Source organism: Camelus dromedarius, chromosome 18 (assembly GCF_036321535.1).
Source record: "Camelus dromedarius isolate mCamDro1 chromosome 18, mCamDro1.pat, whole genome shotgun sequence".
Classification (NCBI taxonomy): Eukaryota; Metazoa; Chordata; class Mammalia; order Artiodactyla; family Camelidae; genus Camelus; species Camelus dromedarius.
The window spans coordinates 14869088-14895686 of record NC_087453.1 but is presented as its reverse complement, the minus strand read 5'-3'; the positions used below and the strand labels follow the sequence as shown (position 1 = coordinate 14895686).

The 26599-nt window shown below is 40.5% G+C and overlaps 1 protein-coding gene across 5 annotated transcripts in view; it reads right to left on the bottom strand.

The window, feature by feature from the left end:
- Window positions 1-26599, bottom strand: part of CHD6 (chromodomain helicase DNA binding protein 6) — a 161340-nt gene that overhangs the window by 55570 nt on the left and 79171 nt on the right. For all 5 annotated transcript variants that reach the window (XM_064475670.1, XM_010975258.3, XM_031433796.2 and 2 more), the window contains 11 exons: window positions 22926-22988; window positions 22049-22107; window positions 21283-21400; window positions 16703-16789; window positions 16368-16502; window positions 15452-15573; window positions 13961-14204; window positions 12608-12784; window positions 11861-12004; window positions 8548-8803; window positions 7704-7914 (listed from right to left, as the gene is read on the bottom strand). In XM_064475670.1, coding sequence (XP_064331740.1) covers window positions 7704-7914; window positions 8548-8803; window positions 11861-12004; window positions 12608-12784; window positions 13961-14204; window positions 15452-15573; window positions 16368-16502; window positions 16703-16789; window positions 21283-21400; window positions 22049-22107; window positions 22926-22988 — 1616 coding nt within the window. The remainder of the gene's footprint in view (window positions 1-7703; window positions 7915-8547; window positions 8804-11860; window positions 12005-12607; window positions 12785-13960; window positions 14205-15451; window positions 15574-16367; window positions 16503-16702; window positions 16790-21282; window positions 21401-22048; window positions 22108-22925; window positions 22989-26599) is intronic.

The window sequence follows — 26599 nt, the reverse complement described above, 5'->3', positions numbered from 1 at the left end:
GTAAGAGAATGAGGACATATTCTCTAGATTTAGATGACTCACGGGGGGGGGGGTGGCTCGAAATAACTAAATCTGGCAATATAATCCTGACTTCCTTGGGGAGAGGGTATAGCTCAAGTGGTAGGGCACGTGCTTAGCATGCTTGAGGTCCTGGGTTCAATCCCCAGTACCTCCTCCAAATATAAATAAATAAACCCAATTACCTCCCCCTCATAAAACAAAAGAAAAACAAAACAAAACAAAACCAAACCCTGACTTCCTTGAGGAAAAGGAAAATATACATGAAGAAACCACTCAAGGAAATACAGGTAGAGAAGCCAGATCATCTAAGGCTCATAAGAGACATACAAAGAACCAAGTCCGAAAAGACTGCCTTCCTTTTACAAAGTTATAGTACGCTCATACCTGAAATTACAGATGCAGACTTTTCCTTTTTTTTTTTTTAATGCAATAAACTTAAGAATAATATATAAGACTATAGCAGCAAATAAAACCAGTGGTGGTTACAGGACTGCCATGAAGGCAGACTAAAAAGATCTTGTGCTATAAGCTAAAAGCTAAGGGTCATATGTTGAATTCTATAAAGCTATGAAGCAATCAGATATAACTATCATTATTATTAACAGCCACAGCAACACCATTAGCAGCAAGCTCTGAAGTATCAAGCCCTGTGCCAGGCACTATGATGCGTACTTTATACGCATCATCACGTTCTCTTTTCACAATAATCCTATGAGGTAGTTCTCCATTTTACACTTGAGAAAACATCAAAAACCAAAACCAAAAAAACCTTCACAAGCAAAATAAGCTGCTCAGGCACCTAGCTGGTAAGTGAACTCCATCTGACTCAAAGTCCACACTCTTATTAACCAGTTTGCCATATGGTCTTCATATTGTACCCCACATTTCAATGCAGTAGAAAGATTTCCCTAAAAACTTAAGAAAGAAAAGATAAATAAAAGACAGTAGTAAACTTAAGAAACCTGTAACACAATTAGAAGGTGAGAACAGAAACTACAGATATCAAAATGATTTTGATGAATCAATGCACCGAGGATCTGTACCGAGTTACTCACAGAAGTTTGGCCACGGATGTGATGCAGTGGAAGAAGCACAGGAGTTGGAGTCAGAAGACAGGGTTGAGATTCAATTAAACCATAGCTGCCACCACCCCACCGTCACACATGTGAACAATTAATGCTGCAGGCACAGAGGACTCGGTGTTCCTTGACAAGATAGCCCTAAACCCCAGAGAGGAGCCAGATGCCCATGGATCTGAGTGAGGCAGGGCACGAGCACAGCGTTAAGGAGGAGAAATCAATAAATAGTGATGATATAGCTTGGCAATCACTTAGGGGAAAAATTCCCATAAAATTAGATAGTGTTTGGCCAGCAATGATAGAGCATAGTTTCAGGAACTGTGCAGGATGATTGGAACATTAATTCTCATTTCTATCACTTACTCAGTTTTAAGGGAAGTGCTCTCAAAGAACACAAAACCAAAATAAAAATCCACTGATCTGAGAGTTCATTTAAATTGTTCCTCACTCCTCTTTCTTTGAGCCAGATCCTTGGGCTATGCCTTCACCCCTGTATGAGTATGGAATGAAATTAAACAGGAACAAAACCAAACTGACAGCTGGTGTGGCAACGAGGCTCAAGAACAAAGAAAATCTCGAGGGCTAGTAAGTCTGAAAGAGGAAATCAGACATCATAAAATTTTCCACACCAAACATCAGTGCAGCAATTAACCCTCTGTGTCAACTGTATTCTGAACAAAATCCCGAGTAGTTGATGTGGTTCATCAAACTGTAAATCTGAGTCACTGTCGAATATCAACGAGAAACAGGTGGCACTCTGGAAAACTTCTATGTGCTTTGATGGGGAGGCAGGGGTGAAATGACACATTTTTGGCACAATAGGAAATGCTGACCTCAGAAGGCCTGAAGGGAAATGAACAACCTTCTCGTCTCCCAGCAATAACCAGCTGGAAAACATAAAGACTGGGGGAAAAAAACCCAACTCACAATTGCCATAAAGATAAAAAATACTTACAAGTAAACTCAATAAGAAATATGCAGGACTTGGCAACATGACACTAGGGGCCATGGTGGTTTGGTCACTACGTCCCTACCACCTACAGAGGTCCCAGCACAAGGCTGTACTTTATAAATATTTACCAAATCAACAGTATATGTAAAAGACCTGAGTAACTGCAGTGAATATTGTGTTCTTTAATTTTGCAAAGATATCAGTCTTACCCTACTGCATGTGTAAAAGCCAATCAAAATCCTAACAAATGGATATATGTATACATGGATAGATACAGTTATGTAAATGTGTGTACACACATACATATACATATAATTTTTTTCTGTATGGAGTAGTCAGGAAGAGATTAAAAAAGAATAATTCTGAAGAATTCTGAAGTTCATGTGCAACAATATATGAGCAAAGGAATAGAAATCAAAAGAACAGAAAGGTTACATACACACACAGCATATATCTCAGTATATTTTATGAATACTGTTTTATATGAATAGGGGGAAAAATGGACTATTTAACAAACAGAAAATCAGAAATACTTGGAAATAAATTAAATTAGTAGACCCCCCCCATTATATGCCATTTACCAAAATTATACAATTGAAGACTGAAATGTAAAAAATAAACTAAAAAAATTCAGTTAAAGATTATGAAGTAACATGCACATTTAATTCTTTTATCTCCTCAAATGTCCAGTTAAAATGATAGGTAAAAGGATTTTTTTTTAACGCATAAAAAGAAGGTCCTGGGTTCAATCCTCAGTACCTCAATTGAACAAACAAAATGCCTAATAATGCCCTCTCCAAAATAAACCTACAAACAGAAAAGGAGAAGCCATAATAAAATTCTGGGAGTTGGAAAGTAAACCAAGTGGTATATGACTTGAAGAAAGCAGAATCTCAGGTAGGAAATAACCTAATTCAACATGACAGAACAGCCAAAGGGATCAGGCATCGGTGGCACTGGGTACCCTGGAAAGAGGAGATACAATGATTAAAAAAACAAGGGCACTAGTAGAACATTTGTTGAAGTATCAGTTAGCCTGTAGACCACACACCCCAGCCTTGAGAGGATAAAAAAGATCTGTACCCATCTCTACCCTGGGAGACACCACACAGTTAAAGGCAGAGGTATTATACTGAAGAAAGAGGAGAGAGGCAGAGATACTGAGACCTCCCTACCTCTCTCCACCCCTTCCCTACAGTCAGCTCCCAGTACAACCCTTCCTCTAGGCAAGAGGGAGGAAGAAAGACATCCCAAAGCACTGACACTGGAGGTTCCCCAATGAAATGGTCCAGCTAGATGGTCAGTGTTCACATATAGCCCACATGCCCAGAGCTTCTAATCTCTAGATAGTGCCCACCATCTGGCAACCAAAACCAGACATCTTAGGAAAGTCTCTGACCTGAAACACAGAGGATTTGCTTCTGGTGTGGAGGGGCAAGACCCTAACACACCAATCCTCCAGTAAATAACCACAAAATCTGGGCAAAATACAAAACCAAAATAAATGAACAGAAAAACCTTATATGTATGTATATGTATGACTGAAACATTATGTTGTGCACCAGAAATTGATACAACATTGTAAACTGACTATAATTCAATAGAAAAAAATGGTTAAAATTAAAAAAAAAGAAAAAAAGGAACGAAAAGAAAAACCTATCTGAGGGCACCAAGGAGTTAAAGAAAGCAGGGAGATTTTGGAGAGCAACAGAAAACTGTGGTTTAGCCAGAGGGGAAGCCACAGTTATGGCAAAGATGCAGGGCAGCTACAATTCTTGATAAGGAGCCACTGTCTTTCTGACCAGAAGCATCAAGGGAAGAAGTCTGGTGCAATCAGGACTGCCAGAGGTAAGAGAGGATCTCCAGAAAGTAGAGACAGATAATGAACCCCAAACCAAGAAGCAAAACACCACACTAAGAAACAAACAGAAATCTTAGAACTAAAACACAATCTCTAAATTAAAGAAAGCAATGGATGGGCTTAATAATTAGCATGATTGAAATGACAGACAAAAGAGTCAGTGAACTTGAAGACAGACAAATCAAAACAAAAGAAAGAAAAAGGATTAAGAAAAAAGAACAGAACCTATGGACCTGTGGGACATTATCAAAAGGTCAAACATACAGGTAATTGGAATCTCAGAGAGAAACAAGAGAATAGGGCAAAAGGAAAAAAAGAAATCAAAGAAATATTGACCAAAAGCTTCCCAAAATTGATGAAAGAACTACATTTACACATTTAAGAAGGTCAATGAACTCTGCACAGGATGAAGTCTACACATCACAGTCAAACTGCTACAAATCAAAAATTAAGTAAAACAACACATTCTATACAGGGGAACAGCCACTTAAAACAACTGAGGAATTTCTCACCAGAAACCATGGGAGTGACAACACAGCAGAATAACATTTTAAAGTGCTGAAAGGAGTGGGGGAAAAAAAAGCCAACGCAGAATTTTAATTTGAAAAAGACATAAACAAACAATAAGAAAAAATTTGCCTTGACAAATTTGCCTTGACACCGTAGGAAGATTAATTTAAAAAAAATCTATCACGATTCATCTCAGAAAGACAAGAGAAGACACTGCTGAATGCTATAAAAATTGAAAAATCACAAAAGAAAACCAGGAAATTAAAAATATAATATACAACGAAAACTTAGGTGTTAAAGTTGGAAGACAGGGTAAAGGAATTCTACCAGAGGTATAGCAAAATATAGTGAGATGGAAAGTAGAGCAAAGAGAAAAACAGGTGAACAGTCCAGAAGGTCTGACATATAAATACAGGAGTTCCACAAAGAGAAAACAAAACAGAAAGAAATAATAAAAGTGAAAATACAAGAAAATTCCCCAGAACTGAAGAAATATAGATTTCAGATGGTAAAGACCTACTCAGCATCCAACTCAACAGATGCCACACAAAACCCAGCTCACTGTAAAACTTCACAGTTCTGGGACAAAGAAGATATATTAAGGGTTCTAAAGAGAAAAAACATGTCACATACACAGACCAGGAATCAGAAGGGCTTTGAAATTCTAAACAATTCTGTAAGTTAGATTTAGTAAATGTTTCAGGTAGGGGGAAGCTGGGAGGGACCTGTTGGTATTAGGAAGTGCTATTTTTCATAAGTCTAATAGAATAATTTGGCTCTTTAAATTATGTGTATATATAACTTTGATGAAAATAAAAAACTAAATTAGAAAGAGAAAAGCAATGATGATATTAAGGCCAGAAGACCCTGCTGGAAGCACAGTTGGGGTGAAAAAAACCATAAAAAAAAAACTGAAAGAAAATACTTCAGAATATTTATATGACTGCATAGTTGAGAGGTGGGAGGAGCCTTTTTAAGGATATTAATTTAAGCATAAAGCAAATTTAAGCATAAATAAGCACTTATTTATTTAAAGCCATTTTAAGACTAAGAGATTTGACCACTATAAAATTAAAAATTTCTAAACATAAAATAAACAAAAACCCATAGCCACAATCAAAAAGTCAAAAACAACACTGGGAAAGTATTTGCACTGTATTAACTAAATAAGCAATTCTTGTAAATTAATAAAGAAAAATGCAAAGAGCAACAGAAAATGGAGAAAGAACATGAATAAGCAATGCACAAAAGAGAAATATAAACAGTTAATAAATACGAAATATATTCACTCTCATTAATAATCTGAAATATGAGGGGGAGGGAATAGCTCAGTGGTAGAGTTCATGCTTAGCCTGCACAAGGAGGTCCTGGGTTCAATGCCCAGTATCTCCATTAAAAAAAAAAAAAAAAAAAAAAGGAAGAAGAAAAGAAAAAGAAAAGAAATACAAATTAAAATAAGAGACCATAATTTTGGCTTACTGAATTAGTCAAGACTAAAAGGTAAAAACAGTATTGATTAGAGTATGGAGAAAAAAAGCATTCTCATAAACATTAAAAGGCATAGTAAAAATGTCTTTCTAGGGGGTGTGTTGAAATAAATATCAAATGCTTTTAAAAATGTACAACAGAATTTATACTAAGGAAATAACTGGAAACATATACAATGAATGCAAAGCAATATTCCCAGAGTTCCTTAAACTGCTGAAAAGTTGGAAACAACCTATAAGACAGAGTGTCATGCAGATCCCCAAAACTATGTTGTAGAAAAAAAATTAAAGAAAATAAATTCATAATACGTTAAATCAAAAGGTGACTTACAAAGTATAATGTAGACTATGGTCCCAGTTCAAACAAACTAACAACAAAACTAAATATCTGTGTGCACAAAGGAAAAAGACTAAAAAGATAGATGCCCAAGTACGAATGGAAGCCTTGAGCAAGTGGTGGTATTATAATGTGTTCCTCTTTTCAAGAGAAACTATAATACTTAGATAATTTGAAAACAAAATGAGCAGTAAATGATAAGGAAAATAGCATATAAGAGAGCTAACTTAAGACATCTGTACTTGGCAAAAGTCTGTTCACTATACTGTTAGTCATTTGGGGGGAATCTTTAAAAAAACTGGAAACTGGTAGTTGTATATATTTCAAAGAGTGAGATGATATATTTATAAAAGAAGTAAGTGTTCTGGAAATTCATCTATAGTGCATTTATAAAATATGAAACTGCTTTCTAGCTTTGATATATCCCTCAAAATAAAAATATAAGTCTCAAGAATTCTTTACCTAAAGATCTCTTAATACAGGGTTCTGAGAAATTCTTTTATTGCCTTATCCGATTTTGGAGAATTATTTATGTAATGTTAGATGTCAGCATAATGCATAGTTAAATTTGTCATTTCCTTTCACACTTTTTCTATAAATTACATTTTTTAAGGACAAACAGGATCTTCAAGGATCAGAATATCTAACACAATTGAGATTTACTATGATGACTATCTAAAAACAAAGATTTCCTTTAAACTTAGCAATGCCTTAGCTAATAGTTTCTATGATCTTGAAAAGTCTTTTCCATTAAGAGTAAATTTTAAAAATCTATTTGCCATCTTCAGATCATTAATGTATCCCGATGACTGAAAATGCAAGGTACGGTGTAACAAATGTAGTATCCACACAACCCCCAAAGCACCACAGGCTCCGCCTGCATGAGAAACGGAACTTAGGTTCAAGGAATTACAGAAGTATGAGCAAGAAAATAAATTAGGATGCCATAGCTACTGTATCATAAAACCTTAGAGGGTTTTATGATACAGGGCTGAAAAAGGACATAAAACATCCCCAAATTCTTTCGGGGGGAGTTGTCAGCTTGTGCTCTTTTAGCAACTTGATATAGTGATGCCTTCCAGGACATATTTCCCTCATCATTAGTAAGGCCGAAAAAAAAGTAAGTATGTTATTTTCCTAGCCTTCTGTAATGTTACTTGAATTTTGTTTCTTCCAATTAAAGAGAATATAAATAAACATGTTAAGTTTATTTTTAAAGCAAAGCAAGGGTTCCATATCAAAGGCTAGGAAATCCACTCTAGACAGTTAAACTTGGGTATACCTGGTCATGAGATTCAACTCTGAATTTTAGGCAATCTTTAAGAGAAGATTCCTTTTCTCTATTTTTTTTTTTAATGCTCTGTTGTTAAAACATAATTTCTGAATGAATCAAAAAGGCATCAAAGAAAAGGAACTGCCCGCAGCACTTGATACATAGCTTTGACACAAGTCTCACCTTCTCTGGATGAGATAATCTTCCAGGATATCGAGACAGCGCACCATCTGGGAGAAGATGAGTACTTTGTGGCCACCAGCAATCAGCTTCGGGAGCAGTTTATCAATCAGCACCAGCTTCCCGGCTGCTTGAATCATGGCCTGCAGCTGAAAGTCAGGGGCATCAGGGCTGTGAGCTTTCCGGAAGTCTTCCAAAATTTTCTCCTCTGCCCCTGAAAAAGAATGAAACAAAACTATTCCATGAACAAACTATAAGGGTAAGAGCTACTCTCTGCCTGGCAGAGCCTAGGACAAAGGAAGTGAATTCTCAGGTCCCGAACCGACAGTCCAGTGAGGCAATGCTGTGTGCGCCCCGGCCTGTGCCCTCAGGGGAGGACTCTACAGCCGTGGCAGGGCTGTCCTGCAGTGAACACAGGTGCTTGGCTTTCCTGGGAAGTCTGACCAAGTAGAGAGGATCTGAAATACCAAGCTGACTTACTCAAGGAAAGAAACCTTCACAGAAAGCTGACAAAAAGAGATCCCTCTTGATAGGAAAACTAGCTACCAGCAAATCCAAGGCACATTTGGATTTAAAATTTAATCAAAAAGTTTCATTGCAAAAAAAAAAAAAAAGCCTCTGACATGTTCTTTAAGGCAGAGAACTGGCTGAGGTAGGTTCAAAATGGGGCTCTGTGTACTCACTGGCTACAGTGCTGAGGCAGATCCATCAACCTCTTGGAAACTCAGTTTAATACTCTGCAAAAAGGTGAGAACACACACCCTAGCACTTCATGGGAACTCAGTACGCAACACCGCCGGCTATCGTGAGGCCCACACCAGGTCTGAGCTCCCACGGCCCCACTCACCATTGATCAGGTAGGGGTGGTTACAGCATTTTCTCAGCTCCATCATGGTGTTGATGAGGTTGGGCATGTTGTGCTGATTGGCCCCCTTGGTCAGGAAGGAAAAATTCTTCTCCAGGATGGCACGGTAGTACTTTTTCTGGATATTGGTCAGCTCTACCTCAATGATCGTCTCTTGCTTGGGAGCAAGGTTCTTTTCCACGTCATCTTTCAGCCGCCGAAGCATCATTGGTTTTAGGATAGACTGCAATTTCTTCACCTGTCCAGGAAAACGAGATCTGTTCACCCGTCCTGATCCTGATTCAATACTGGTTATTGAAGTATTCCAACATCCACTACAATCTCTTGAGCATCTCATCATAGTGCTGTGGTAGTAGATGAAATGAAAGATCATGACTGATCCCTGAGTATGACGAGCTTATAATAGGACTGAAAGGAAAAAAGGGATCCGGTTTTAATTTGCAAGTACTTACTGAGAACCTATGTGGTGACCTTACAAGATACAAAGGAAGAAAGGTACGAAAGACAGTACCTATTCTCCAGGATGGAGAAAACAAACCTCTCTCTAACATGCACGTAGCATGTGCATGTGCAGCAATTTACCTGAGGAATGTTTTAAGCCATGGTAAGAGGTACAAGTGATCTATTACAGAGGAAGTAGATGCCGAAAGAACAAAGTAAGAAACAGAGGGTGTGAAAAATGGATGAAGGTGGTCAAAGGTACAAACTTCTGGTTATGAAACAAATTAGTCCTGGGGGTGTAATGTACAGCAAGGTGACTATAGTTAACAATACTATATTGTGTATTTGAAAGTTGCTAAGAGAGTAAATCTTTAAAGCTCCATCACTAGAAAGAAAAAATTAAAGCTACGTGTGGTGATGGATGTTAATGATACACTGCGGTGATCATTTTGTAACACTGTATATTGAATCATTATGATATATATATGAAACTAATATAATGTTATATGTCATTTATATCAAAAAAAAAAAAAAAGCAGAAGCAGACTGGAAACAGGTTCCTCCCACATCTAAATAACGACAGCAGCAAACACATTTGGGGGCAGCGATGTACAGAGTTAAGGTGGTGAGGTGACCCCTCCTGCTCCGTCATGCAAGCTGTCACTTCAGGGGCACTTGATCGTATTCTTTGCTGTGACTTGTCTGTTCTTCTCCTACTCAGGCCTGGACAGCAGATCTCTACGCGCTTGACTGCACCGGCAAGGTGACTTGCCCACTCTCCCAAGAGGGCAGAGAAGGGATCCAAAGTCAAGGCACCTGAGTTAAACTTAGCTAAAACACAATACCAGTAAGATTAATCCTGGTGGGAAAATAAGAGCAAATGCAAGTGCAAAAGAAAAAAGAAAAGAAAAGAGACAAGTTTCAAGTCATAAAGAGCTGTTCAAAATTTTTAAAAGGGGCAGATTTTGCATAAATAACTTGTGGGCTGTACCAATGCATCCAGATGAAATACAGAGTCATTCATAGAGCATGATTTAGAAGAGTTACTTACTGGAACTGGTTTTAAACAATGATGAATATGATTTACTTTGTAACCAAATGCTTTCTAGAACTTTTATTTACTGTGATTTAAAATGTATAGCCATTTAGGGGCGAGGGAATAGCTCAGTGGTCAGGTGAATGCCTAGTATGCCTGAGGTCCTGGGTTCAATCCCCTGTACCTCCATTAAAATGTATAGACATTAAGTGCCATTTTTGTGGTTTTCTCCTAACTAACCCCAATCTTAAATCTAACCCATTTAACAAGAGCTTTATTTTACCAACCACGGTATTTGGGGATATAATCCCCCAGATGGATAAGGAATTACTATACAAGAACCCAAAGAGGAAAGACACAGCCAGGTAACTGGTAAAGATAGGGATAAATGCCAGTCTGCCATGTGCTGGGTTCAGCTTTTGCCCTTCACTTGGTTCATACCTTGAATCATTTAGAGTATACTACATACAAGACACTGTGCTGGTCAATACAACAAACACAACTCTGGAGAAGATGTGGGCCTTGTCCTCAAGGAGGTCACTGTCTAGGAAGAAGAAAAAATGCATACCACAAAATAAGTGCAACGGGAGAGGAGGATGCATTTCTAATGGTCCAAAAATGGAGAGAGGGTTGGAGCTAGCTTTTGAAAGATCAACAGACACTGCAAACGTAAAGAAGTAGAATTAAGTTTGATTATTCACTGCTCTCAAAGTCTGACTCGCCACAGAAGTAGAAACAGACTGGAACCACAGAGTGTACTCTTGACATCTGTTAGAGAAATTCCCAAACCTTCTCAGTTCCCACATTCTCTGCCCCAACCCACTCTCACACCACTGCTAGACTAATGTAGCAGAACTAATTATGTCATTCCAGCAAGCAAAGCCTTGCATTCTTCTCGAATACCTACCACATTTTCCAACCTGCCTTTCAAGATCTTCCCACAATTTAATGCTAAACTCCTCTGGCTTCATACTCCACAATTCATCCGTCCTGTTTCCAGCTCAACCCGACGATTCCCTACTACTGAATAAATTCTGTGGCTGATTATGCTGAGATTGTTTTCTCTTATGCAAAGTCATAACCATCTCTTCCCTCTCCCCCTAATGAGAACTTACCCACCCTGAAGTCCATCCCAAGCTGTACTCTCTCCATGAAGCCTCTCCTAATTCCCAAAGAGATGTGACTGCCCTCTCTTTAAAGTCCTCCATTCTATTATTTGTTTCTCTTATGGCATTTAAACTTGCCTGCCTTATTCCTGTAATGTCTAGTTGAGATTTCTACTCATGGTAGATACATATTTATTAATGTCGGTTTGTTTTGAATCAGCTTTGAGTCCAAGAAGCTAGACTCAGGACTAGATCTTTGAAAATTCAGTCAATTTGGACAAAACTGGACTTACCAACTACTCTAGTAAACGTTTGTCTTCTTTTCCTTACTACCTGTGTATTTTGCTGTCCTCAAGAAAACGAGCCTGGAAACATGCTGCAGATGATTTATGAGGAGAGACAAAGGCTGAGGGAAGCAGAGGAGGACAGAAGCATGCCTAAGGCCAGAGCGATGAACAAAATACTGAACTTATGTATGAGATCAGTGAAGGCAAGAGTCCGGATATAAGGTATTTTGGATGTTGATTCATTTATCCTTTGGAGTAATAAGAACTGCTAATAATCAGTTTACCCTCTTCAACACAGACAAATAAATTAAGGAGGCAATGCACATTTTCCCAGGGACGTGAGGACTTGCTAACTTCTGTCCCCACAGTGACTGTTTTCCCTTGATGATGAAGATAATCCTCAAATCCTTCAGGCCCCGAGTTACCTGCTCCTCTGTTTTCAGATCTCCAAACTCCTCCAAGAAAGCAGTCTCTGAAGGAAACTGTGACGGCTCCAGGAAGTTGAGCAGACTGAAGAGCTCCTCCACCGAGTTCTGCAAGGGGGTCCCCGTGAGCAGCACCTTGTGTTCCTGCACAGATTCACAGCACGTGATCAACAGGGTCTGAGCCGCCAAAAACAGCAGTTTGGGTGGGAAAATGAAGCTCAGTTTGGAGCAATTCTATTTTGCTTTTATGACAAAATAGGGTGACAACACGTCATAGGTATTCAGTTAATAAACACTTCAACCTTCCCTTCATATCCCTGAGCTCTGCAGCAGTTTCATGTTAGTTAAAGCAACCATTCATTCATTCAGTATTACTGAGCGCCTGCCTGCCACATACTAGGCACTATGCCAAGGCAGTAATGTTAAAGGCCATCATCTTTGTACCAGATCATTCAGGGACCTGGAAACAAGCCAAAACATCTTACATTTGTAGGTCACAAATCTCATGGTATTTAAGATTCCCCTGGGTCTCTCTGGGAATCAATCTGTGGCAAAGGTCCAATTGTTGACCCAGTTCTTAACAAAAAAACGTTTGATTCCTGCACTATCATGGCAATAGAGGGCAGAAAGAAAATGTCGGGGAAACAGACTGTGCACAAGTAAGCCGCGTGCAGATGGCTAAAGAATGCTTCCTCCGCCGTGAACAGAAGGAGCCTGTGTTTACGGAGAGAGCTTGCCAGTTCTCACCAGGGCCATGAGCTTTAGACCCTCCAGAAGTTTGCAGTTCCTATTCTTCAGTCTGTGGGCTTCATCAATGATCACACAGCTCCAGTGAATCTTCTTCAGCTCGGGGCAGTCTGCCAGGATCATCTCAAATGTTGTAATGACGACATGGAACTTGAAGACTCCTGACAGGGGGTTTCCCTGAGAATGACACAACCAAAGGCAGAGCTTTACACATGGCTAGAGAATCCAGCCAATGGGTTACCAGCTGCATTAGAAGAGGCAGCACTTTAATAAGCGCTGTCTTTGTCATTTGAGAAGAGAGAGAATACAAGAATGAACTAGCTATACAGATGAGAGAGACCCCACTATAACAGTGGAACAAAAGCAAGAGGGCACGTACCCTCACAAAAGTGAGACAGATGAGCAGTACGGAAGGCCAAGCAAGGAAGCTTTTTGTTTATTACTTGTCCTGATGAGGGAAGCGGGTGGGTGTTGATTCACACATTTCCAGCCAGGAGTTGGTCTAGACCATGCACAGCTTGAATGCCCGAGGAAACCCTCTTTGTTACTTTCAGGTATGATTAGTTTCACATTGTAGCTTGGGTTCTAGCACAGATTCAAAGTCATGATCCTGATTCACCTGGGGTAAGTGCCACGAGGCAGGACACACTGCTGTCCTTCAGCCTGTCTTAGTGTTGCTGTCACACTGTAAGAGCAGAGCTGTATCATGCTGGAGCACACCTTCCAAGTGTCTTCTCTGTCTCTGAAACCTCTGGGGAGGGCACAGCCTTTCCTCTGCTGGAATTCATTTAATTTTCACCTTACTTAATTATAAAAGCCAGTGCTCAGGACAAGCATACGAGCATATTCAGCAAAGTGATTATACTTAACAAAAACTTTTAAAAAATTCTATTGTGCTAGAACAATAGAATTAACAATCTGAATCCTGTTTTCTCTTTATCTTTCCCTGTCAAATCCGTTAACCTCCTCTCTCTTCAGACTCCCTGGCTGAGAACCCTTCCTTCATACATGAATTCTTCTGCTCACTTTCTTCACTGAGCACACAAAAATCCCACCAAAATCTCCTCCACGTAAAAGCAACTTCATAAGCCAACACAAGAAGCCAAAATTTCAACGTCTTAAAAAGAGTCTCTGGTAAATGGCAAAGAATGGAAAGCATGCCCTCCAGTTCTGTTTTATCGTAAGTTAAACTACCAGGGAGGAGTAAAAGTCTGCCTCGATAAACATGTGACTCTACAGAGTAAGTCAACAGTAACCCAGGATGTGAAACTTTGGAAGACGAGGGACAGAAAGACTGTTCTGAACTATGACATCGGGCTCTCCCCGGGGCACTCTGAGATGCAGAAGGCTCACCTGTGCATCTCTGTACACCATCTCATACTGCTGGATCATCTGCCTGCTGATCTGGCTGCCGTGGTACACAATGGCATTCATCTCGGTCCACGTCCGGAACTCCCGCTCCCAGTTAGTGATGGTGGAGAGCGGGGCGATGATGAGGAAGGGGCCGTGGATTCCCCTGAGGAATATTTCTGAAAGGAATGTGATGGACTGGATGGTTTTCCCTAGGCCCATCTCATCAGCCAAAATGCAGTTTTTTCTGCAGACAGTAAGAAATACAGATAATTCATCATCAATACAGGAAAGAGGCAGAGATTGGTTTTAACTAAAAAACATACTTCAGAAGCACACCTTGACCTGTAAGGTCATTGGTGAAGGCTTTATCAGCATTTTCCAGAGATGCAACTGAGGCAAGTTTTTATTATCATTATTCATACCCTGTCTACTTTCAAAAAGGAATTACAGCAACTTGTGAGAAAACACACCAAACAGGCCCACTTAAATATAAACTAAAAGTACTAAAAATTAAAATAATAGTGAGACAAGGAGAAAGAAAAATGCCGCAAACCTAAGCCAGTTTCTGTACCTGACAAACTTCATGGAAGCCAAGGCAAAAATAAAAACAAAAGTTACATGGTTCTCATTGTCTATCACTTGTGTTATCAAAGGACAGACTTTTAACCCACACTAAATTCCATATAAGAGTAAAATCACTGGTCTCTCCAGTGACCCAGAATCACAGACTGCACAGAGCTGTGACCCTTGAAGAGTGTGGTCCCTGTCCAGTCTCACTCCTCACTGTTCAGGTGGGCAACCCCAGACCTGGAACGCTTCAGTGAGCTGTGCCCTGAGTCACACTGTGATGAAGTGGCAGGGACAATGCTAGAACACGGGTCTCCACAGTCCCAGCTTGAAGTGTGTTCCCCTACGTGCTGTCTTTAAAATCAGTACTAGGTGGTACCACTCTAGAATGTTAAGAAAATCTTAACCCATCTTTCTTAAATTTCATCTGTTTCATTCCAGCTTCTCACAGGAACTAAAGCACGAAGAGCTGAAAACAGAGTATGACATTACAAGTCTAGACCACCATGGCCCACCAACAGCAGAGCTGGGGCTACAATCCAGAGCCATTCCCCTTTAGAGACAATTTCTGCTACAGACTTGGAGATTAAAAAAAAAAAAAACCCCAAAAAACCAGCTTTAAAGGATCTTTCGGGTTTTGTTTCATCTATGTTGAGCCTAACGTTTTGGTTAGACTGGCGAAGGAATAAAAGGGCAAAGTCAGTGATGTCTAAAGACCATTCCTTTTGGCTGAAGAAACACGTGACATAAAGTCCTGGTAACGCCTGATGTGCAAAGATCCCCACATTGACCTGACGGCCACGTGGCACTCTCTCACCACTCTGCTGCCGCCACCCTAAGTGGGCTAAGCCACAGTCCCCCTGGAGGCATACACATTTGGGAGAAGAACCATCCGCGAAGACAAGACTGGTTCTGGCTCCGCACCTGTTGTACCAGTTAAAAAGAAGCCAGTTCATCCCCTCCAGCTGGTACTCCCGGAGCTGGTTGCTGTTCTTATACTCTCGAGACTTCTCCAGCTTCTGCCAGGAGTCTGAAGCAGGCCGCTCCTTGGGGGAAAGCAGAGAGCACAAGACACAGAGCATGACATTTCAGGAACGCAGCACGGAGAGGGACTCAGGGTGATGATGGGGAAAGCGGGAAATCTCAAAAAAAAAAAAAACACTGTCCTAAAGCTGGCTATAGACTGCATCACTATCTCTGACTAATGTGTAGGCTCTGTATTTTCTAGATTTTGCCAGATTAAACTAAGAACACCTCTAAGAAATTTCAAGCAATTAATGAAGAAGAGAAACAGGCCCACACTTTTGCAGCTTGGTAGTAATAATCCAGAGTCAGAAAAACAAACCAACTCAACAAACATATACTGAAAACCTATGGTTTCTCTGTGAAGTCCCAGGGATCCATAGATAAAGGATAGTTCTCCCCTTTAAGAACATTCCAATTGAGTAAAAGCAAAGGATAAAACCAAAGAAAAGAGATCACCGATAGAGCAAGAGATAAGAAGTAGAAAACAAGAAAGATTATTAACAACTTACTAAGCTTCTTTCCCAAGCCAGGTATTTCTTACTCCTTCTATCTTACTAACTCCATCTAACAGCCATATACCAAGAAATCAAAGCTCATGTTCAAGCTTCTTAAATGTCACATACGTCAAAGTAGAGTCCAGACCTAAGCTGACCTGAGTGCTAATAAAGTGTAATTTGGGGAGAAACATACTCTGAACCACAGGTAGTAAGAGACAGAGAAACCACTTGGGAGCTCAGCCCACAGACATCCAGGATTGCCAAGGCCCTAAAATTATACATTATAAGAGGTGCCAAGAGTGACACGGATACATTACCACGTGCTTAATTTCAGGGAGAACTTGCAGAGATTCGAATTCTTTAACTTTTGCAGGGTCCACGTCTTCCTCCAGCTCCCACGTGCTTTCCTCGTAAGGCAGCGAGCACCACTTCACCAGGTAATGTGTCACTTCCTGGTGGGAAACAGGAGAGAAACTGATATTCTTTCTACTGGATCCAAGGAGTCCGTCCTACACTGACTGCCCTATGAAAACCTCCCTACAATACAGCACACAAAAGCCATGAAAACAAAGACCACATGTTAACAAAACAAGCAAAATATGAAGCAAGAAGGGAAGACATATTAAGGTAGTCAGAATGGCAAAATACCCACCTCTCCTGTTTCTGCATCCTTTGTGTGGGCCACCTCCAAGATGCGATCAACCTCCACGTAGTCTGGGTTGAACAAGTCTTCGTCAGGCTAAGGCAAACAGAAAAGAAAAGTTAAAAAGTGTCCTCTTCTCTCCAATCCAACATCCAGTGTTTTATCTTCAAGTGACCTCCTACTGTGGGCCCTATCAGAAAACACAGAATGAAAATGTTCCCTTGAAAATAAACGTCACCTCATCAACATTTCTTCAATGCCCCCAGATCCTGCTCTTCAGGACTAAATTTAAAGAACCACACCTTACAGGTTGCACCATGGCCAGGGTAAGCCATCGCTGTTCATACCTGTTGGTCATTACAGCAGTGCACAAAAATCAGCACAAGGAAGGTTTCCAGAGATAACCTTCAAAACCCAGAATTAGGTTCTTTTATTTCTTAATACCAACAACAGTTAACAGTTAACATTGGAAGGAGACACAAGGGGAGCTTTTGGGGTACTGATAATGCTCTATTTCCTGATCTAGGTGGTGGTTACACAGGCGTGTCTATTTTGTAAAAATTCATTGAATGATACCTTTAGGATTTGTTTACTGTTAAGTACACTATGCTTCAAAAAAAAAGTGTACTTACAAAAAGAAAAAAGATTCAGAAATATTTAAAGTGTGTCCAGAGTTATTCTAGGTGCTTTCATTTAAGCTTCTAGATGAATTTGTGGAGCAGCAGGCGCTGTAATTACTTTACAGATGAGAAAACTACTCAGAGAGTTAAAATAAGTAGTGACCGTGGTTGCAAAGCTATGTGAATTGGAATGTTTACCGAGGTCTTTCTTGCCCAGAAGCCCTCTTCCTGAACTGCAGGAAGTGTTCTTCTCACCCCTTAGGGCTGGAGGGCTCTTCAGGAGCTGTCTAGTTTCATCTTCCAATCAATGCACAAATACTTTTTTATAGCATTCCTGGCAAGTCCATCCTCAGATTCCTTTATTCCCATGTTCAGGAATTTACTGCCCTCTAAGACCTGACCCAGAGACAAGACAGCTCTGCTTCAGCCTGTTCAGTCGGAACACCATGACCTTTATCATTACTACTATTAAATTACGGCCTGATTTTCTCCCTGGAACCATGACTCATTGGTGGGAACTGCTTCCTCTACAGCAGCAGTAACCAAGTTGATTCTCTCCCCTACATCTGAACACCTCCCCTAAACCCAAGTGCTCAGTGGCCCTCGGACGTCGCGTTCCAGATCCCCTGGTGATGTGGAGAGCTGACCTGCAGAGAACAGTGACCATGGGCCAGGCAGTGTTGAGCACTTCCATCAACACTGTGTCATTTAACCCACCCGGGTATTCTGTGAGGCTGATACTATTAGAGGTTCTGCTTTGCAAAAATGGAGCCTACTGAGTCTGAAGGAGCTACTGCCCAAGGACCCCAGGTGTGTGTGTGTGTGTGTGTGTGTGTGTGCGCGCGCGCGTGTGCACGCGTGTTGGGGGGGTGGGCTGGGGGGAGGTCAGTGCCAGAGCCCAGGCTCCTAGCACTGTGCATCCACTTTCTGCCCTTGCTCTCAATCACTCAGACGTGCTCCTGCCCCTGGACCAGCGGTACAGTCCTCCTGCAGCTGCTCTCGGGTTTTACAAAGCCGTTCACGGAATCCTGGTCCCCAGATCAACACAACACTTAGGAATGAAAAGAGCAGGCACAGCAGGGCTAGTCCACTGGTGCTGTGAGGACTCGTGTTGCTTTTTAAGCAGCCCCACCCGACTCCTGGCTCACAGTAAACTTGAAATTAAGCTGGCAATATCTTTTCTTCCTTAGAACGGCTAGCCAGGCATCTTCCCCATACCAAAGTTGTAAAAATTTAAAAATACCAATGTGTGACATTAATTTATTGCCACTGTCATTCTTTCATTCATGTCATCTTGTCCAGGTAAGCCTGAACTTTGACTTTGTCATTTATTCTCCCAGCGCTGGGTCTGGCGTTTAGGAGGCAGGGTCTGACAGATGGCCTCCACCTGTGGCGCCTGGGAAGTCACGGCCTTCTGAGTCTGCTTCACCTTCCCATGTGCCCCTGGCTGTGTCATAAAGCAGCTGGAAATAATGGGTATGAAGAAGCTCTATTCAAAACTAAGTTACTTTTGTGGGGGAGGGTATAGCTCAAGCAGTAGAGCGCATGCTCAGCATGCAAGAGGTCCTGCGTTGAATCCCTAGTACTTCCTCTAAGAATAAACAAACAAATAAACCTAATTATCCCCCACCCCGCCAACACACAAAAAAACGAAGTTTTAAAAAATTTCCTAAGAATATCATTTCTGCAAGTTACCAATAAAAGTGTTGAATAGGTCAAAACTGAAGATGGTATTATAGGAACTACTCCCCACTCTTATTCCTTCTTCCTTTCATGATTTCCTCAATCTTCTCTAAAGCCATTCCTTCCCACAGGAGTGTGAACTCCGTTACATTATTTCTACACACCCTAACACAATTTTCTCTCTATTCTCAACCCAAGGAAAAACTGCAATCTTGGAAATGAATCAGAAACTAGGAGTCTGGACTTTATTCCAAAAAAATAGGAGTGCTGATGGGTCTGGAGCAGAGGTGGCACAAGGCAACCCTTCTCTCTTGTCCGGGCACAGCCAAGTGATGACTGAGCACTGACCCTGTGCCTAGTACCGTGGATAGAAACATGAGGAAGACATGGCCCTGTCTGTCTCGCAGGGCTCAAAATGGAAGACACAGACATGTAAACAAGTCACTACACTGCAAATGCTTGCTAAAATAGAGGTGTGAAGAAAAGCTTCCAAGAACCGAGGAAGAGTATCCAACAGGGCTTCAAGATGGGTTTCCCAAGTCCAGTCCTTCCTTTCCCTGAGTCTCTATCAGAGAAACAATGCCAGGAAAACGAATTCTCACAGGCTTTCCAACAATCCTGGAAATCCTGGAGAGGCCCAGGGCCAAGCGTTAATGCTAAAGAGACAGGACCCCACACTGGGACAGGAAGAACACTTATCCACATTGCTCTTTGTCATCTGCAGAAGAGGAGTACAACATGAACAATGAATTGGTTAGCATGGGCATCAACCTGATGGCATCTGAATGCACCCTTAAGGTCTCGTATTTGTGACTACATATAAAAAATAATTTTTATTGCTTTTTTCCTCGTAAGTTATCTGTATAAAATTGAAAAATTACATGTTAAAGAAAATAGAAATCACCACGATCCCATCTAGTGGAGAAAATTATGTCAACATTTTCATGTATATTCAAACATTTTCTATGCATTATTATGGTGATTCTTTTTCTCCTACACCCCCTAAAATGGAACCATCTCATACACTGTAAGAGCTTGACATTTTCAACTAACAACAGTTTATAACATCAAGCTCTTTTTATCTCATTAGTAGTTGTCCTCCAATGTCATTTTCACTAGATGCACAGTATTGCATTCTGTGGGATGTAGCATCATTTAACAAATATCTATTATCTAACATTTTGTTTGTTTTCAGTTTTTCACCAATACAAACAACTGTTCATCATTCCTAAGTCTTTGCACAAAGACTGGATAACTTCCTTAAAATAAATGACGAAATTAGAACTGCTGGGACAAAAGATATGCAAACACTGAGACATCTGATGTCTGCTGTCATACTGCTCTTCTGACAGGTCATCCTAACTTATGCTCCCAACCAGTGGCAGACAAGAGTGTCTCTTCCCTGTACCTTCACCAGCAACAGATACTTACTTTTAAACCCTTCAAGTATGTGATAAGTAAAAACTAGAAGATTCCCATTTTAATTTGCATTTCTCTGCTAGTGAAATTGACTACATTTTTGTATGGTTAATGACCAATTTTCCCCTCTTTTCTGAATTCCCCATTAATTTGTTCACTTTTTCTATTTGGGATTTTGTATTTTTCTTTTTGAATTATAAGACCATTTCTTATCATTAAAGCTATTTGTGCTATGTATATATGTGTGTGTAACGTGTGTGTATAAATATAAGATGGTTTCCATATAGGGTAAGAATGTACGCTTTGCATGTATGTAATTGGGAAATATGTACACATACATAATGAATATATATATTTTCTAATTACTTAAAGATTTGGGGCCATTTTCTAATTTATAGACACTACAGATGTTTTGATATCCAAATCCATCAATCCTTCCTCTTGCTGTAGGTACCTTACTCAGAAATTCCCAAGTTTATATATTGTTTTACTTCTGTCCTAATATTTTAACTTTGTTTTCATTTTTTACACTCAAACTTTAAGTCTTTTTGGAACTGCCCTTTTGGGGATCAGGGGATGAGGAAATGAAAGAACTATGTGCACATTCCTTCTGCCCAAGCTATTTATAGGTATTCTGACCAAGATGCACATGCTTATGAGTTACCAGTTTATAAGGCTTGATCCTTATTCCTTGGTGGATAATTTGTGTTCTTTGGCTTAAATCTGGACCGCTTTTGTCATAAATCAGTGCACACCGAGCAATTTGACTTCAGCAATAGGTCTGTACAAGACTTCAAGAAACTTAAACTCGGAATTTAATACTGCAAGAAAAGCAGTGGTCAAATTAGCTAGTAAATATTTCTTCACCTCAGTAAAAATGTGCTTCATCTGGGCTTGTTTATTCCTAAATCGCTTGATCTTCTGTGCGATGCGAGGATCCTTTTCAAGCTCTTCCATTGTGGCCCATTTACAGTGTAAGTAGGAACTATCCAAAGACATATAAATTGTGAGACAAGTGCAAATCATCAAGCTTTAAAGTGTTTCAATAACCAGGGTGACCATCCAACACAGCAGCAGGGAGTGGCTTGTTGGGAAATTGCTGGAGACTGAGCTTAGAAGGGCCTTGCCCTTCAGGGCAAAAACAGAAAACAAAACAATGCAGCAATTGCAAGCAACTGGTCACTCTGTGGCTTCTACAGAAACTGGCTCAGAGCAGAGGGAGGGCAGGTGTAAGTAGGCTATCGTTAATACATCTTAGTGAAAGTGGGCACACAGCAGAAAAAGAGAGAAAAATGCAAGAGGGCATAAAAGTATAGGACTGTCATTCTCCACTCTGCGGGCAAATGGGAACTTAGAGGGAGTTTTTAAAATACACTAATCCTTGGGAACTACTCCCAGAGTATGAGCCAACTGGTCTTGAGTGGAGCAAGGGCTTCAGCAGTTTTAAAAAGCTCTCCAGGTGACTCTATGTGCAGCCAAAGTTGAGCATGGTTGCCTAAGGTGAACTTGAGTCAATCAAGATCTGTGGGTCATGCCTTAGGGGCCATTCTTGGAAAATATAGAAGATAATGATGTGATGAAAGAAAGAAGTTTTATTCATATAAAGTACAAATAATACATTAAACAGACATACAAATTTCTGTACTTGACATAGAACAGCTCCAAGTCGAATGGGGGTTCTCCTGGGTGAACCTGTAACCAAAAGCAAGCGGTTATCAGCCCAGATCCCCACAGATCACCCTTCTGTGCCAAAAGACAACAGGGAGATCACACTTCTTCCTGGTTCTAGTACAGATTTCTTGAGGATATTTTCATTTCCTCAGGTCTTTTTCTGACAGCTTTTGAGCAAGTTTTCTAAAGGCTGAACACACAGATAGCTATAAGGTAAAAAAAAAAAGATCCTCCTGGTGTCCTTCCAAGGTCAGGCTGGGACAGCATTCAGCTGATAAAGCCAAACCAGCCCCGGGCTCTTAGAGCTGCTCTGAGAGCTGCGTGCATAAGTGAGAACATACACCCCTGGCGCCCCCCACCCAGCTGTCACCCAAACACCAGCGATGTTCACTCTCAAAGTAAGGAAGTTTACTTTCATAAATACTTGAAGTAAAGATGGAACCACACTCCCACTGGCACCAACATACTCTTTCACACCAGGAATTTTCTCTAGAGGATCCCTGAGATGTCTAAAGGAAAAGACTGGGAGCCTTTTTCCATCTCTTTTTCTTGGCCCTCTGATGGCTTTGCACAGGCTACAGCAACTAAGGGTTAAGTACCTTTTGCTCGGATCGTAACGAAGAAAAGAAATCGGTTTGGGCCATACTCAAGTATTTAAGAACTTTATGTCCTAAAATCTTTCATGGGGATAAAAGGAAGTGTCAACGAGCCCAGCAGTGTTCCTGCCCAGCTCTCACTCCGGCCAAGAACGACCATGCCAGGCTCTCCCGCCAGGGATCTCTTCACAGAGGGTGTAATCTGTGCTAGTGATATAAAAGCCAGGAACATCAGCCACCAACCTCCTGGACAGTCTTAGACGCCAGGATCTTCTCAATGATGTTTGCATCATCTTCTGGAGGCTCCTAGAGATGGAGGTTACAGAGAAACAGAATTACTGGCACCACAGAAGCCATGAATTTAGTCTAGAAGAAATACTACACTAGGTATTACTTCATCCAAAAGTTCACCTTTGAGTACTGAGGACTCCCTCCTATCAGCCCATGGAGTGATCAGAAGATCACCACGTTCTCACCACTGGGCACAATATCACCTTCGCCCTCACAGAAGCAGGGAAGTTATTCTGCTTTTTCAGATTCCTGATTTCAGATCTGCCTTTAGCATCACTAAAATTGGTTTCAGGACTTCCTTTCTCTGCGCGGCCTATATGTTGCTGCGTAAAATTTTCAGAAAGGCATAACATAAAAGAATTTGAGGGGTTTAGGATCAGAGGGTCCCAATTCTGACAGCTACCAGCAACTGATTTTGGGCAAGTCAATTAATACCACTTAGTTCTAAATCTATTAAAATAGGAGTTAAAAATACACATCTCACTGGGTTACTGAGAAGATAAAATGGCACGGGAAAACATTTTTTGGACAGTAAGCACTATGCAAATACGAGGTGTAATTATTCTCTACTAAATTGTACCATCTTTCTCCTCTGCATCTGGAAATGGTTTTCTGTTTCACTGATCATTTTTTGACTACAAATCTCAATTGGAAACAAATTAATTCCTTACTTTCTACCCTAGATACACATCAAAATTGCTAGGCTCCTAATCTCCATGAAATCTCTTTCTACAGAGTATTTGATTTAACAAAATTCTGCACATTAAAAAACAACAAATTTTAAACAGGAAGTTTTGAATGAGAACACTCATGCTTTAACATTCTTTCTAGGACTTTACTTGAGCAATTTTATTTCAGTGGTCTCAGATGTACTACATGACCTTTCCAGATGTAATCTTTACCACAGTATGAGACTTAGAACAGTATATGAAAAGAACACGCATCACAACAACCCTAACTCTTAAAATAACTATTTGGGTTCCTGATCAGAACTTTCCAAAAGGATGATTGATGCTGCATATCACAGCCTTCGGTCTACCCATTCTAGGGCTCAACTGTCCCAAAGCCATACCATTACAGAAAACATATTTTCTAAGATCTTAAAGCAAGCTTTTCCCAGAAAAGTGACAGTAAAAAAAAAAAAAAAAAAAAAAAAAAAGATAAGTAGGACAGATGGTAGAAAAAAGTATGGAAATCAGCAGGCGTTGACAGAAGCCCCCCAAGGCTACAAATATTTATTACGTCCCCCTAGACACATGGCACTGTGAAGTTAATCCAAAGTGACAAGTCTTTTCCCACTGCTTAACAAGAAGACAAGTGAACTGAGCCTACCATACAAGGAAGGGGGGAATACAGGCTAAGCTCTTGTTTCCCTGTAAGTGTATTTGTTCTGCTTGAATCCTACCCACAAGTAAGAAAAGGAGGCAGTTTACTGTGGCCTGGCCATCTCCCATCACAATATCAGCCTTGTGAGGGAAGGGATCCTTATCTGTTTTACTCACTGATGGAGCCAGATACCTTGAAAAGGCCAGGCAACAGTGGGTGATCAATGAGTATTTGTCAAATGCTAAATAACAGGGAAGAAGAAAAGAGAGACAGGTGGAAATACAGGAGGGAATAAAGCATTGAACTCGCCAGGGTCACAGACTGGAGAGTTATTCTTAATCTACACTGTGTAATTAAAAAGTCTCCCCCTTCTCCGTACACCCAGACTTATTTCCTACTGTCCAGATGGCTAACAGCAAAGGGCCTATGCTAGGTGTACTTTCCTGAGCAGTAAAATCACTATTCCAACTTTGCAGTCAACAGAGTTCAGACTATGACAAGCGGGCAGTGAGCAAAGGAACTGGGGCTGGGTTAAAAGAAACTAGACCAGTGAACCAATGAACTAACTTCCTACTTCATTTCCTTCCTAAATTCCTTCCACTTTATTTATTGAGTGATTTTGTGTTTATGCACTGGTCTTACAGCAATAAATGAGCTACAGTCTTCATCATCAAGGAACTGCCAGACATGCTAACTTAACACTTTGGAAGTGACTGAGGTATGGCATACACACAGCACGGAGAGATCTCAAGTGTATGCCCGATGAAGCTTCATATATACACACAGTTGTTTAAGTACCACTGAGATCAAGTTACACAACATTTCCAACATTCTGGAAGACCCTCAAGCCCCTACTGGAACTTCAGACTCCTACCACCACTGGTTAATTTTGCCTACTATTAAGCTTCACGTAAATGGAATCATTTAATGTGTGGTTCATTCCTCTGTATTACTGTGTAGTATTTTACGGTAAAAATACACCACGCTTTATGGATCCATCCTACTGCTGAGGAATATTTGGGTTACTTCCAATGTTCATACAAACCGTATGTCTTTTAGATGAATGCACTCATTTACCTTGGAGTTACATATACAGGAGGAAGATTACTAGGTTATGAGATTGGTTATATGTTTAGTTTTAATGTAGATTGTTAAAATTTTTTCCAAGGTGGTTGTAACAATTTTTACACCTAGCACCAATGTATGGGAGCTCCAACTGACTTGATAATTTTAGCCACTCCAGTGGACGTGTACTGTTATGTCTTTAGTTCACATTTCCCTGATAACTAAAGATGCCCAGCACCTTTTCACATGCTTGCTGGCCATGTGGATATCCTCACAGTGAAGCCCCTATTCAAGTCATTTGCCTATTTTAAAAATTGCCTCTTTTTTCTGACTTGCAAGAGTTCTTTATATTTGCAAGTTTAACATACATTCTTATGTATTTCTGAGTAAGAGTCCTCTGCCATGATGCACACAAACATTTTCCACCAATCTATGGGTATGGCAGGCCAACACTCACTGCAAGGTGGGGAAAAAAAAAAGATAAACTGCAAAGAACATATATTTGAAGACATGAGATAGCTGTGGAAGCAACAAGAATTAGATGAACTACAATTCTGGACAGTGAAGAGCTGTTCCCAGATGAGCGGACAGTTGCTGACCGTTTCTTCTCTGGAGGCCTTCTGCAGTTCTAGCCGAGGGCTGAGGATCAGGCTGGGCCAAATGGAGACTATTCTGGGTTGAAGAGAAACCATCTGACCCTGTTGGTTACTGTTTACATAGGGCTGGTGAAGTGACTGGAAACTAAAGGAATCCCCAAAGCAAGGCGCTTTCCCTAGGAGAAGTTTGCTAAATTCTGGAATGGCCAAGAAGTTAGTGGCTCTATCAGAAGGCATATTGAAATCTCACAGTTTTACATTACTTAGGAGGTAAAAGTTCACTAAAAGGATGGGTCTATTGCAAAAAAAAAAACAAAAAACAAAAAAAAAAACTTGACAGTCAGAAATCTTGCTGGCTTTACCTTCAAAGTATGCCCAGAACGCAGCCATTTCTCACCACCTCCACTGCTCCTACCCTGGTCTAAGCCAGCTTCCTTTCTCACCCAGATTAATCCCAATTGGCTCCAACTAGTCTCCCTGTTTCCACCCCTGTCCTATTAGTCTATTCTCAACACAACATTCAGAGTGGCCGTTTTTACTAAGTCAGTCTTTCGTTTAAACTACTTAAAACTTCTCTCTTTTAACTCAGAGTAAAACTAAAGAAGGTCTAAAGAGCTTGGGGATGTGCTCCCCGCCTCT